Raw genomic sequence first — 15,004 nt, forward strand, 5'->3', positions numbered from 1 at the left:
GAAACAGCTTTCTATTTCAAGGATAGCCATCAACCATTATTCTTTGTTTCCTGTCACGAAGCCAACTTTGGATCACATTCAACACATTCCCATGTGGATTTTTTATTCACATGTGGATTTTGGCATCAGTGGCTAGGTCCAGCATTTATTGCCCATCCTTAGTTGACTCTTTGAGAAGGTGTTGGTGATCTGCCTTCTGAGCTTTTACATTTTGACGCGTCTGTCATGCGGGATCTGGTCAAATGCCTTACTAAAATCCATTTGGACAACATCCACTGCACTACCCTCACCAACAGGCGATCACTTCCCATTCAATCCCTCTTTATGAATGAAAAACAAAGTATCAAGGCAATTGCACGAACTAGGCATGTTTTCTTTTTAAGAGAACATCTGAAAGCTTTTCCAGTTGTTAATGTAATTCATTCTGAAATCAAATTTAGGTTAGATATTAGATTACCTACAGTGTGGAAACAGGCCCTTCAGCCCAACAAGTCCACACCGACCCTCCGAAGAGCAACCTACCCAGACCTATTCCCCCACATTCACCCCTGACTAATGCACCTAACAGTATGGGCAATTTAGCATGACCTAACCTGAACATCTTTGGACTGTGGGAGGAAACCGGAGCAGACACGGGGAGAATGTGCAAACTCCACACAGACAGTTACCCGAGGTGGGAATTGAGCCCTGGTCCCTGGCCATGGGAAGCAGCAGTGCTAACCACTGAGCCACCGTGCTGCCCCAAACAGAATTTCACAAACAGAAATATGGCAAGTGTCAGGTTCACTGAGACAAAATTTAAAGTCCTTTAGAAAGATCATCTTAAAACATTAAAAACATGATTTAGACTGCACCTATAATTTTAGCTATACATTTAATTCCTAATCAAAACAAATACAGGTCAAAGAAAATTCATTCTCTGCTCTATTGCCTTGGGGCATACCTGTGGCAGTAAGAGCAGAGAGAGGTGCATTCAAGGTTTTAGCAAAGATGGAGGAAGCTGAGGTATAGTGTAAGAAGGGATTTAAATTACATACACCCAAATTTCCTGGATGTTTGAATTGGTTTACTTTGCTGAGCTTGCTCCATGAATTTAAGGAATTTTAAGGAATTTTAAAAGCTTTTTCTATCAGATTTGGGTAATGAAAAATGCCACATTCTTTTCAAATAAACAATTGCTTTCAAAACTCAATGTTTATTCAGACAGATCTCTGCACTATACATGCACTTGACCCTGGGTGGAAAGTCCATTACCACATATGGTTTTGTGATGTCACAGGAACCCACGTCGTGTTTTGTACGGGGCGGAGGTATTTTACTAAATACAGTAGCAGAGGACAAGACCAGTCAGTGTACACTTGGTGAAAGAGTACCATGGACGTTCCTGCAGTGTTATATTTACTAGCCTTCTTAGGTCTGCAAGGTAAGTCAAAAGATTTATTTTACTTCTCAAAAGTAAAATGAAAATAATTTTATTTTTAGCTATGCTGGAAAACCACAACATAACACGCATAACGAAGCTGAGGAGTGAATGTAGTTAACCAGCATCCTGTTTGTAGAAAGCTTACGCTTTTTGCAATAAAAACAATATTTCATTTTAGTCATAAAAGAAGGTTAAATTCAGTGCTAGATGGCTAATATGAATAATTTATGTGTTGCATACTTATATCTATGGTAGTTACTGATAATTGAAAATCGTGTTTCACTCTGATTAACAATGGGCTAAGTGTTCACATAATCTTATGTGTCAAAAAAATTCTCCAGAGAAGAAAAAATATAAACTACTTACGTATATTCTCAGAGAGTATGGTAAGCTTGCAATGACTGACCCTTCTGCACAAGCAAGTTCAGTATTTATTCTGTGCTGAGCCGGTTAGTATCAGCTGGAGCAGCATTAATGGTGTTGCAATTGTTGGTGATGCGCAAGTTGGGGCTGAGAAAAATCAGCAAACAATGATTGCTGGTCCCAATTACTAGTCCATGAAATAAAACAACAAAAGAACTGTGGATTCTGTAAATCCCAGAAACAAAAACAGAAATTACTGGGAAAGCTCAGCAGGTCTGAGGAAGGGTCACTCGACCCGAAGATGCTAATTCTGATTTCTCGCCACAGATACTGCCAGACCTGCTGAGCTTTTCCAGAAATTCTTGTTTTTGTTGCTAGTCTATGAAAACCTATTGCACATATGCACATCAGGTGAGCACAGAATCAAACTCAGGTTCAGATATGGCCCTCCCATGAAAAAGATTTCCACCGTCCCTCAGGATCAGGGATCACCTTGCAATATTGGTTTCTTGAGTGAGGTTTCCAAACTAGCCAACTATCCATGGAATAGCATCTCAGGAAGAATGGACATCTTTGGGAAAAAACTAGAAAGAATAGTTGAGTTTAAAATCTTATTACTACTCATCACATAGCATTTGATAGGGCCTTAATTTGTGGGTATTTTTATTAACCACAGAGACATTCTTTCCAACTAGTATTTTCATAAAACAAATCTTTAATGATAGATAGCAATCTGAAATGTACCCTGTGTGTGTATTGTGAAAATATTGTTATTATTGCCAACCAGTTCAGAAAACTGAGAGGGTGAGGGAGAATCATTCAGTTTACTACAACTTTTTCTAAATTGCGGTAATAATTCATGGTCCACCTCAATTATTTTAATTGTTGTACTTTTAAAGATAATGTAAGAGAAATCCACATTAAACACCTAGTATATTTTACAATTCCTGCTCATACCACAGTATCTTTCTCATATTTTCCCCAACATATTCTTCCAACTGAGTTTCGGTGAGAGATCAACAGTACATTGAAAACATTAATGCAGCTATCTCTCATAAGTTTTTCCTGTGTATACTTGGGTCCTACTAGAGAATTTGTCTTTAAAAAAACAATCTGGTTAGAATTATTATGACACACTTCATTGGTAATTGCGACTTGGACTTGAACCCTGATTTTCTGACCTCAAGGTAGGAACATGCAATACAAATGCCTTCTCTTGTCTGTGTTAAATTAGCTTAATTGGTAGATATACTATAATTGTGCTCAATAATTTTGAATCCTGTTGAAAAGAACCAAATAGAATTTTTATGCATAATTAATGTTCTGCAATGGCTAAGGAAATATGGGAATTGTGGGTGAACTGTCAGGCCCCCTCACATTTAACCAGCCTGTTGCACTCATTGTCAAAGCTCATGCAAGAGAAAGAGTCACGGTCCTGATATCTGAATGGAACCAGTGGTTGTGAAGCTGTGACTCAATAAAACTTCTCAAAACATTTTATATCCAATAAAGTACTTGTTGTCACTTTTGTACTGTTAACCAATTTGTACACAGCAAGATTCCAGAAACAGTAGATTAGATTACTTACAGTGTGGAAATAATGAGATAAATAACTGGGTAATCTGTTTTGGTGAATGTAGATTGAAGGATAAATATTTATCAGAACAGCAGAAAGAATTCCACTACTCTTCTTCAAATTGTGGCTTCAGATCTTATATGTACACCTGAGAATATTCAGTACAGCATTGAAGTCACAGATTAGGTACCCATTATCTCTGAAGTTTTTGAATTCAGAATGTTCTGAGAGTGCTACACACCACCTCTGTTGATCCAGAGGGTCAAGAAATACAACAAAGGAATAAAGTCTTCTCTCTCCAAAGCAGAAATGGATTCCACAACTGGGTTTACTAGCAGATTAAAACGCTTATCAGGTGAAATCCAACTTCAGGGGGATAGCAAAATGGAAGGTAGCAAATTGAGAAAATAAACAATCAGTCAGACTGTATAACAGATGTTCAAATTGCTTTCTCCTGTTAATGCACAGTTGAAGGTGAACTTCACTGCAAAGGCCTCTACATAAGGAACTAATATTAATCTGCTGAACTATTGCTATAAATACAAGAACTTAAGGTGCATAAATAATAAAGAAGTATCAGTGCAGTGTGTTTATATACACAATTGTGGCAATTTTTATAAACAGTACAATTTACATGAATATAATTATAATTACCAAAAATATAAATTGAAGAATCTACTTGAATCAACAATGATTTATTTAATTAAACATGTTCGTCAGGCCAAAGTATATAAATAAATCATGTCTGGTTTCCATGAAGCAACAATGTGTACCACCACTCCCTGGACATTCAACTGACAGTGTCCAAAGTGAAATGCATAGACAGGTCATACTGAACTCCTAACTTTGATTTCCGTCACTGAATTAACTAAAAACATTTGAATGTGAAGCCACCCAGGTCAGAAAAGCTTTTTAACACTCATTTTCCCTTGCTATTTTACTTTGCAAATGGTAAACTTAAAATTAAATTTGAAGATTTTGTGGAAATGACTGATGGTTATAAATCATTTAAAATGCATTATTCATAATTTATGCACTAGCATATAGCAATCTAAAGAACTCTTTAATATGTCCCACGTATTCTTATAAACATAAGTATTTACAATGCCATTGATACTGTGCTAAATGCTATAGTTTTAATGTAAGAACAGCATAAAATGTGAACATATTTATGACAGTACATCATTTCTCTGCTGATTTACTATAGTTATAGTGGCCATAAAGCTTTTAAAATGATTAAACAGTATAGATGCTGAAATGAATTGCAATAATTTACTAATGTAATTTAAATCTTAGACATTTACTGCAATTTTGAATCAAACTGTGACAAACTAGATATTATCTATTACAGTAAAAATTGTCAATTCAAGTTTTCATATTGTAGAATTTCTCCTATCTAGATTTTGATCCTTATCTTGTCTCAATTCATGTTTTTCTATGTCTATTCACATTAATGCAGCAAAGCACAACAGGAAGAGAGAACACAGCATGCGTTTTTACTTCCCTTCCAGTAACAGAAAGTAATCTCACCACACCTGTTAAATTGCTGCCTCTCACCTATTCAATTATCAATCTTGATAGAGCCTTCCTTACAAAAACAACATATCTCCAAATATTTTGAACAGCCCCTGCCTTAAGGTTAACATATCATACTCAAGCGCATTCTAATGCAACAATCTATTAATGTGTGTAGGAGTAAAATCCTTGCCTCACGGGAAGTTAGTGTTGAATTTGAAAGTGAATCAGTCAGTTTTTGAAAAGAAAATATGATCAGTTTTGTGATGATCACACTTACATCCAGCTCTCTACATTCTCTCATGCATTTCCCAAATATAATTTCTGTTCAGGCAAACAAATTGCACACACGTTCCTACAGCAGAAATAGATGATATTGCTGGTTAATGTGTATTTGATGGTGTTAGTTTTAAATCTAGTTCAAAATATGCAGTTATAATTTGCACAGTATTAAAATCAAATGAGTTTAAGTCTGCCTTCCAGTAGACCAAAATGGAAAAATAACTATACCCTAAACATTCCGTAATCAATTGATAGAAATATTCTACAGCAGCAATTTCATTTGCGTTAATGGACCTCAACTGTAATCCACAAACACCAAATATATACTCCAAACAGTTGTATCATGTAGATTAATAAAACTGAACTGAAAAGTAGGAGGCAACGTTGGTGGCAGTCCTCAGTTCGTTAGCAGAAAAAGCTTCAGATTTCCATCCAAAACCATCTATATTTTCTTCACAATGTCAAGGTTTTGCTGTGAATTTTTAGCACCTGGTCCAAATTCAAGTATGAGCCTCGATTCTATTTCCCTACAGTTGAATTCGTTCAGAAAATTTGGACAAACTCAACAACTCAAATCCCCCAGCATGCATCTGGCTTTGAGGGATTTGAGAAATGGGGTCATGTTGAGAAGTCATAATGTTGGATAACATTTTCAACTAATTAGTGGCAAGCCAATGAACTCAGGATGTGTTTGGGAACATGGGGTTGGGACGTCATAGCTATTACAGAAACTTGGCTGAGGGAGGGACAGGACTGGTAGCTCAATGTTCCGGGTTTCAGATGCTATAGGAAGAATAGAAAGGGAGGCAAAAGAGGAGGGGGAGTGGTGTCTTTGATTAAGGAAAACATTACTGCTGCATCTGGAGAAGATATTTCTGAAAAATCATCCATTGAAAATATATGTGTTGTAATTAGAAATAGGAAAGGAATGATCACCGGGATGGGATTGTACTATATCCCTACAATAGTCAGAGAGAAATGAAGAAACAAATATGTAGCGAGATCACAGATACATGGAAGAATAATAAGGTATAAGAGTAGGTTTTGAATTTTTCAAACATTGACTGGGACTGTCATAGTACTAAAGGTTTGATGGTGAAGAATTTGTCAAATGTGTTCAAGAAAATTTTCTTTGTCAATGCATAAATGTTCCTACTACAGAAGGAGCAAAATTTGACCTTCTTTAGGGTAATAAGGTCAGGAAGATGACTGAAGTGATAGTAGGGGAACACTTTGGGACTAGTGATCATAATTGTATTTGTTTTAAAATAGTTATGGAAAAGGATAAGCCTTTCATAAAAGTTAAAGTTTTTAATTGGTGTAATGCAAATTTTAATGGTATGAAACTAGAACTTTCAAAAGAAGTTGATTGGAGTAGACTTTTTGCAGGTAAAAGGATGACTGTTAAGAGGGAGGCTTTCAAAAGTATCACAACAAGAGTTCAGAGGCACTATGTTCCTGTTAAAGTGAAGAGTAAGACTGGTAGAACAATGGATGAATAAATGTATTGAGGTTCTAGTCAAGAATAAAAGAGCATCATATGTTACATATAGACAACTGGGTATTGCATTTTAGTAAAATAAACAAGGGCAGGACTTGTACAATTAAAAGTAGGGCCCTGGGTAATATTGTAGAACGGAGACACCTAGGAGTTCAAATACATAATTCTTTGAAGTATGCGTCACATGTAGACATGGTGGTTAAGAAAGCATTTAACACTCTTGCCTTCATTGGCCAGGCCTTGGAGTATAGAATTGGTACCTTATGTTGAGGTTGTAGAGAACATGCGTGACACCTCTTCTGGAGTATTGTGTTCAGTTCTGGTCACCCTGTTATAGGAAGGTTTATTAAGCTGGAGAGTGTTCAGAAAAGATTTACCAAGATGTTGCTAGGAATGGAGGGTTTGACTTGTAAGGAGAGGCTGGACAGGCTGGACTTTTTTCACTGGAGTGTACGAGATTGAGGGGTGACCTTACAGAGGTTTATAAAATTATAAGAGGTGTAGATATGGTGAATGACAGGTGTCTTTTCCTTGAGGTGGGGGATTTCAACATTAGGGAGTATAGTTTTATGATGGGATAACATGTGGTTAGCTGATATAACCACTAATGCGTTTAGAGTAATAAATATGGCTTCAGTGAAATTGGGAATTTGTAACTTGAGTTTTGCATACCAGTTGTTCACTACATGAAGTTACAGTATGGTTTGTGGTTGAACCTACATAATTGACACAGTTGTGTGTGGAATGAACTTCCAGAGGAAGTGATGGATGCTGGTACAGTTACAATGCTTAAAAGCCATTTGGAAAAGAACATGAATAAGAAATATTTGGAGGGATATGGGCCAAGTGCAGGCAAGTAGGACTATTTAGTTTAGGACTATGGTCAGCATGGACTGGTTAGACCAAAGGGTCTGTTTCCATGCTGTATGACTCTATACTCTGTGACTCTAAGTAATTTCCTCCCATTTCTCAATTCATGAAGTTGTTCTTGGGATCATTTTCATGTGATTACACTCAGGGATATGAGCTGGCCCTCTGTGGGTTCAAAGGTTATGTCTCCTCCTGTGATAATAGCGATCATGGCTAATGTCATGTTCTGTCTCTAAGTGATTGGTAAATGTTTCCAAAGTTCCATAAAGAACAGTAACATGATTCTATAGGGTTTTATTTTTCCATTTCCCAACATTTGAGGAAGTCAACAAGAAGTTTTTATTTGACCATGTATTGGGGATACAGCTCCTGCCAATAAAACCACCATTTGGGATAACATGTGGTTAGCTGATATAACCACTAATACGTTTAGAGTAACAAATATTGCTTCAGTGAAATTGGGAATTTGTAACTTGAGCTTTGCATACCAGTTGTTCACTACATGAAGTTACAGTATGGCTTGTGGTTAAACCTACATAATTGACATAGTTGTCTTTAACTCAGCATGAATCATTGCAAAATGAAAATAGTCTGCCTCCTGATGTGTTTAATATAGAAAAGTGAATAACCAAAGTGTTGCAGATGACATAGCTTTACAAGCTCAAAGAGTAACATCTAAATAACTTTCCAGAGGGGGCTTTTTAAGTGTTAGCAATGACTCACATCTTGTTGTAGTTGCCTTTACACGAGAAAGGCCACTGTGGTCAGCGGCGCAGGATGGTAAGGTCAGGTTGGGGGAGGGAACATTATACTAACTTTAGTTTAGAAAGTACCAAAGTTTAGATATCGGAATCTTCAAATTATTTAACATTTCTTCTTCTTTCCATGTTTTGTCATATTAATTCAGACTTTACAAGCCAAAGTTCTTCTTAATTGTCATTTTGCAAACTTTCCACACACGTGACCTCTGCTGTACTTGCATGACCATAACAGGCAACCTTTGCTCTCACTTCCTTTCATTATGCTCCACAGTTTGTATTTCAGTTGTGAAATTGTAAGTTCTGTGCTCTTCTGCTTTCACAGAATTTTAATGCTTCACATAAACCCGGGAAAGCACAATTTGAGATCTTCAAAATATCCAATAAGAGTCTTTGACTTAATTGTTTCTCACATGGAAACAGATTGCATGGGTTTACCAAAAATATTGATTTTTCAAGCAAAATGTGCAACTCCTTTCTTTCCTGAAAACAATGCAACTAATCGCAGATATAATAGTTGTGTTATTTTCCCAATGGTTTAGTTGTATTGGTAAGGAAGATTCTGAAGTTCAATTCCCTGTTTAGCTGTTTAGATAGGAAAGGGTTCTAGATTCAATTACCTGTTTCCAGGGGATTAATTCATTTTTCCTTCATTCTTTCATGGGACAAAGGCATCTTTTCTTTTTGTCGTTGGACTCAGTGGGTTGTTCAATCACATCAGAGGGCAGTGGGTCTGGAGTTACACATAGGGAGAATCAGGTAAAGTCAGTAGATAGGGTTTTTATAACAATTATGGCAACTATCAGGGTTAGCATTACTGAAAGTAACTTCTGATCCCACATTTTATTAAAATAAATTGGAGTTGATGCCCCCATTATGTCAGTCTAGATTTCTTGATTATAAGCCCAGTGACATTACCATTATTCGACCATCTCCCTATGGTGAGCTTTATCTGTAAAATTAATCAATGTCACTCATGTAGAATGGCCACTTGGGAAACATGTGGCACTGTGAGTTCAAGAGAGGACAGAAAAACATTGATTAAAAGTTGAAAAACCATAGTCATGTAAATGTAGCGTGTATCTGCATGTTACCCTGCAACTCCACATAGTATAAAGTTATTGAATAGGCTGCCTTGAAATTTTTGCCCGGTCCCAACCATCATTACCCTGATGGCAATGGTGTTTCCATGTTTCATTTCCAGTTAAAGAATAGTAAAGTATGTCTATCATAATCTCCTTGGAACATGGAAAGTGACCAAACATGATTTTCACAAATGTTTGGAACTTCCTCAAGTACTTCAGGGAAAAAAAAATTGAGCATATTTTGCAATCCTTCATAATGTGAGGATTCGCTGACTATTGATGGAAGTTTCATGGTTAGAATGCACAGGGGAAAATAGAGCTATTATGTTCAGTACATATGGTAAAATCAAAAACCACTTGGGACTATTGTTAAAGGGATATTACCGACTGTGATTTATGGTTGTAACCAGAAGTTCTTGAAATCACGATTAATTCGAAATAGTTTAGTGAGTCAACGACTTATACAGAGATGGAATTTCATGTTTTGGCAGAATTTATTATACAGGAATGTTATCTTTTCACAATGTACATTAAACTATTTAAAATGCACAATACTGTATTAAATCAACTGTTCATTAAAAAACCTCACTTGATTTGCATTTTTATTGAACTCAATATTTTTGAAGAATCTTCAAAGAACATGTCTATTCACAATTACAATATTTTGATTAGTTCTCTGGCTCACAAGTCAGATAAAGGATGTTGGAATAGTAAGTTGGGATTTTAAGACATTACATTTCTAGTGAAATGCATGGATCTCAAGTACTTGTTTGAAATATAATTTATTACTCTTTCAGCAGGCTCAGCCACCCTGAAAAGAGAGAACATCACAGTACTGGAGGGGGAATCTGTAGTTCTCAATTGTACAATGGATAGAATTAAAAATTCATCTATTGAGTGGACAAATCCAAAGCGGCACGTTCTATACTTCAATAATATCCGAGGTAAATTAAAATGTAATTATTCAGAAAGACATGAGAAGACTCTTCAGTCCCTTGAGCTATTCCACTATTTAACAGCATCTATACCTATCCTTTGAATTCCTTGCCTTTCAAAAATCCATCGGCTTTTGTCTTGAAAATTTCAATAGACCAAACAATTGCAGCCTTTTGGGGATAATTTTCACAAGGCTCTATACTGTAGAGCAATCTGTTATGAAACATCTTATCAAAGGCTTTCTCAAAGTCCAGGTTGACAATGACTGTACTGGATTATCATTATCTGTTCACTCTCAACATTCTATCAAACTTATGCGATAAAATCTTTATTTTCCAAGAAGCATGTTGGTTGTCCAGCTGATTACTTCTCTGACTAGTTTATCATGAATAGCATGTCTAGTGATCTGTCTGAGCATTTTACTCTTTATTACAGTCAAATTAGTAGTTCTGTGTTTCCCTGAGAGATTTACAAAGACTCTCCATGAAAGAAGAGAAATTGGAAAACTAGAAGCTCCTTTCAACAGAGCAGAGGTAGAAGTGTTCAAGATTGTAAAGGATTTTGATTAAGCAAATGGGGAAAAATTCCTTCGCTTGTAAATAAAAGTCAAAGGCAAAACAATGAAGGAAGTTATTTGGAGTTTGATTTTAACACAGAAGATTATTAGAACATGAAACTACTGAACAGAAACAGTCTTGGGAATGAAATATATAGAAAGTAAGAAATTTCTGGGTTCAGTCCTTGTTCTGTGTTGAATTTATTAATCAAATTACCCAACAGTAAATATCAGCATTTAAATTGCATCTTCAGCACAACCAAGCGTCACAAGACAGAAGCATTAACAGATACAAGTCAACACCAAACCATATTTGAGATGTATTAGGACTGGTGGCCATTTATTTGACAAAAGATGTAGGGTTTAAGGTCAAGATCACTTGGAAATGTTTCTCAAGTTACATTAGATTTTTTTTGGTGCAACCAAGATTTTACTTTGCATAGATACAGTGAATGCAATGGTTTGGTTAAGCTTTTTCTGTCCGACAGTCTGTGAAACAAATGCCTGAACTGTACAGACACGGTTGCGGTCTGACACAATCTAGTTTTTCTCAACATAGTTAAATGAGCATCTACTTAACCCTTTACACTCAAATCACTCATGTCTTCTCCTTTATATTACATACTAATGGCAAGGAAATTTTAGCTAGAAAGTTTGTGTTTAACAAGAGGCATGAATATAAACCTGATATTGAGTTCTTTTTATGTTTAAAACTTACAAACATTTAAATTGATAATTTTATGAATCAACACTGATGTGAACCTAGATCGTTGAGACCAACATAGGCTTCACCTGATTTCTGAATTATTCTTCTCTCAATGTTTATTTATTTATCTCAGTTTTGATCCAGTAAAATAAAGTGGCAGCTTGAATTCACATTGCTACAATAAAAAAACTGACCAAGTCAGACGATTTAGAAGTCACTTACTTACTAATATTACATAGTGCACAGTCAGTAATAAAGGTTTTTTTGTCTTTAAAGCATCATTATAGAAATGTATATCATAATTAATTACATTACATCGATTTGATTTTTTTATGAAATATAATTCATAATGTTCAAAATATTGACAAGATGCCAATATTTTGTCTAGATGTCTAGAAGATATCTAGAATAAAGATGTCTAGAATAAGGTCTAGATGTCTAGATGTCTATTAAGATGTCTAGAATAAATATACTATGGAAAAAACAGAAAATGCTAGAAATAACTGAACAGGTCATCCAATACTTTTCAAGGAAATGGACAAGGTTAATTTCAGCTGTTGACCCTTCATTGTTCAGAAAAAGGCTGTTGATCTGAAATGTCACAGCTTGACTTTTCCCTCTACTGATGCTGACTAAGCTGCTGAGTGTTTTCAGCATTTATGATTTTCTTCAGAATTCCAGATTTGTTTTATCATTTCAACAACAATTGTTCTTCAAGTTATACAGGAATCATGTTGCAAAAATAATAGTTGCTGGTTTTCACAAATCAAAAATACATGATTTAAATCTTTCTGTTGTTGTGTCTCATAATGTTACAGACAAACCTAAATCTAGCACCATTTCTAAGTTATCAGGCAGCTAGCTGGTAGTCATAGAATGATGAAGAAGGTGGCAGAGTGACGAGATCACAATTCAAGAAGCCCAGATGAATTCTCTGGACATAAGTTCAAATCCTGACAATGCATTTGGTAGATTTTAAACTTCAATTACGAATTCTGGTGACTATGACAACAATCAACATTTATGGTAAAATAAAACGTCCAGTGCATTTATTCTTTCTGAGAAAAGAATTTTGCTGACCTTACCTGGTTTGGCCGACATGTGACCTCAATGTAATTGAATCTTAACTGACCTCTGAAGTGGTTGAGCAGTAACCCGCTTTGAGGAGCATTTAGGATTGCCTTGCTGGTAATGCCTAATGAAAATATCAATAATAAAACTTATACGAATTGATGTTGAAGTAAGAGTAGACTACAACTAAGAGTGTATATCAATATGGTACAAAGTTACACTTTTAGAAAACTAGATTACCACCATTTATTTAAATGTGGATTTTATTTATTTATTTATGGGATGTGGGCATCAATGGCTGGGTCTGGATTTATTGTCCAGCCCTTATTGTCCTTGAACCAAGTGGCTTACTACAGCATGTTATTACTGGGACAGTTAAGAGTCAACTAATTGCTGAGAGTCTAGATTCAGGTATAGGCCAGATCACATGGCAAGATAGTGAGTTCCTGTGGATAAGGAGAAAGATGAATAGATTTCACACAAAAGCAATAAAATGTTTAACAGAAATACATTTCTTCCTCTTTACAATCTTCAAGTTTCAACTTTCAATGAGGGCAGGTTGTTCTCATTTTTGGATATATGCATGATTGTTTGAATGTTAATAACAATAATTATGATGAAGAAATTATTTTTCCAACAGGCATAAGGGACAGAAGATATAATTTAGTGCATTACTCAAAAGCAAAATTGTTTATCACACTGGTGAATACAACAGTGGAAGATGATGGAGTGTATACCTGTTTATATTATAGCCATCCGGTGATATCCAAAGAAGTGTATCTGACTGTTTTAGGTATGTACATTTTAGCAATAAGACCTTTGATAGTATTGTTTAATTATTTGATTGAAAAAAATAAAAGCCAGTGTTGAGGAAGCTAATTAGTTTTTCACTTTGCATGACGTCTAGTTTATATGGAAACATTTCACAACTAATTGTGCATGTTATTTCCCTCCCCAGCACCCCCATCTCCTCCTGTACTGAACATTACTACTCGTTTACTGAAGGGAAGAGAGGAGAAGGTGGTTAGCTGCATTACCACTGGAAGCAAGCCAAAACCTCAAATAACCTGGCTCTTAAACAACAGACTGGAATTGCGTGGTAAGGAAGTTTTTAGTTTCCTTTCAGTGTATATTTGCTTTTATTTCCCTGATTTCCCTTTTCTTCAATCCCAACATTCTTACAGAAAGACCATCCTGTCATCAGCAGTTGTAGTGATGTGGCAGCCTCCATCACAGCTATACATTCTCTGTCTTAATCTTAACGACACGGTTTAAGTAGCAATTCAACTTATTTGAATTGAGTCAATTTTGTTTCAGAACTGCATGTACAGGAAATCTGAACTAAAAATAGAAAATAAAGAGTTAAAATATGGTCAGCATATGTAAGAAGATACATCCACAGGTTCCAGCAGACTTTTCACATCCACACCGCCCCCCACCAAATTTCACAATTTGAAAGACTCTGACTCAATTTCTTCTTATTCTTTTATTATCCACATAAGAGGGCCCTGGAGTGCTCCATATTCCCTGACAGCTCCTTCTGACTCAGAGAATTGAACGTTGTCACTGATCCCAGTGATCTCAAACCCAGTTATTAGAGTAATTCAAAAAGCATGTTTTCAAATAATTTCAGAGATATCATTTTTGTTTGGCCATGTTTTGACTGCTCACAAATGTGGTATGCACTTTAAAAGCAGCTGCTATTTTATATCCCTGCATGAAAATTTCTTTTTCCAACTGATGCAAACCACAAATTCTTGTTCATAACAGAAACAAATATATAAAAAAATACAACACCAGGTGGTGCTACAGGTCCGGCATAAATGCTACAAAAGAATCTAAAATGCAGTATTGAAATTTCTCAGAATTCACTAAACCTTTTTTTTAAATACGCAGGACACACAGAATATAATCCAGAAAATAAAGGGACAAAGTTTACAACAATAAGTATGTTGAATATAAAAGCACATGATCAAGAATCCAGAGTTGACTGTTTGGTTCGGCATGAAAGCCTAATGAACAAGATTCTTCGGGTGACCTACAGATTTGACAATCACTGTGAGCAGAATCTTCACAATCATTATATTAACAGTGCTTAGATTTATATTTATTAACACATAAAAGTAGATGATCTTACCAACTGATGCAAGTAAATGCAGCAACTAGTGAGGGAGTAGATTCACTCCTTGTACTGTTGTAGGCCATGTTTAAACCTTATCTCTGACAGCAACATATACCAATATCCTGAACTGGGAGCAATTTGCAGAAGTATTGTGAGACTCAAGAAACTGTTTTCAATAGTTAAAGAGATCAACACCAAAGAAAACATCAGCTCCATGTCGTGACTTAAATATTCACCAAA

General features: G+C 35.7%; 1 protein-coding gene across 5 annotated transcripts in view; it reads left to right on the forward strand.

Annotated features, from left to right (window-relative positions):
• Positions 1-1,309: 1,309 nt before the first annotated feature.
• Positions 1,310-15,004, forward strand: part of LOC122540663 (cytotoxic and regulatory T-cell molecule) — a 42,217-nt gene continuing 28,522 nt past the window's right edge. For 3 of the 5 annotated variants that reach the window (XR_006309369.1, XM_043676692.1, XM_043676694.1), the window contains exons 1-5: positions 1,310-1,423; positions 10,171-10,317; positions 13,283-13,435; positions 13,601-13,741; positions 14,539-14,700. Coding sequence is in view for 4 of the 5 variants with exons in the window: in XM_043676692.1 (XP_043532627.1) it covers positions 1,375-1,423; positions 10,171-10,317; positions 13,283-13,435; positions 13,601-13,741; positions 14,539-14,700 (652 nt within the window). In the remaining variant the exon portion in view is untranslated. The remainder of the gene's footprint in view (positions 1,424-10,170; positions 10,318-13,282; positions 13,436-13,600; positions 13,742-14,538; positions 14,701-15,004) is intronic. The other 2 variants (XM_043676693.1, XM_043676696.1) reach the window with 2 other exon arrangements.

This window comes from Chiloscyllium plagiosum, chromosome 35 (assembly GCF_004010195.1).
Source record: "Chiloscyllium plagiosum isolate BGI_BamShark_2017 chromosome 35, ASM401019v2, whole genome shotgun sequence".
Lineage (NCBI taxonomy): Eukaryota > Metazoa > Chordata > Chondrichthyes > Orectolobiformes > Hemiscylliidae > Chiloscyllium > Chiloscyllium plagiosum.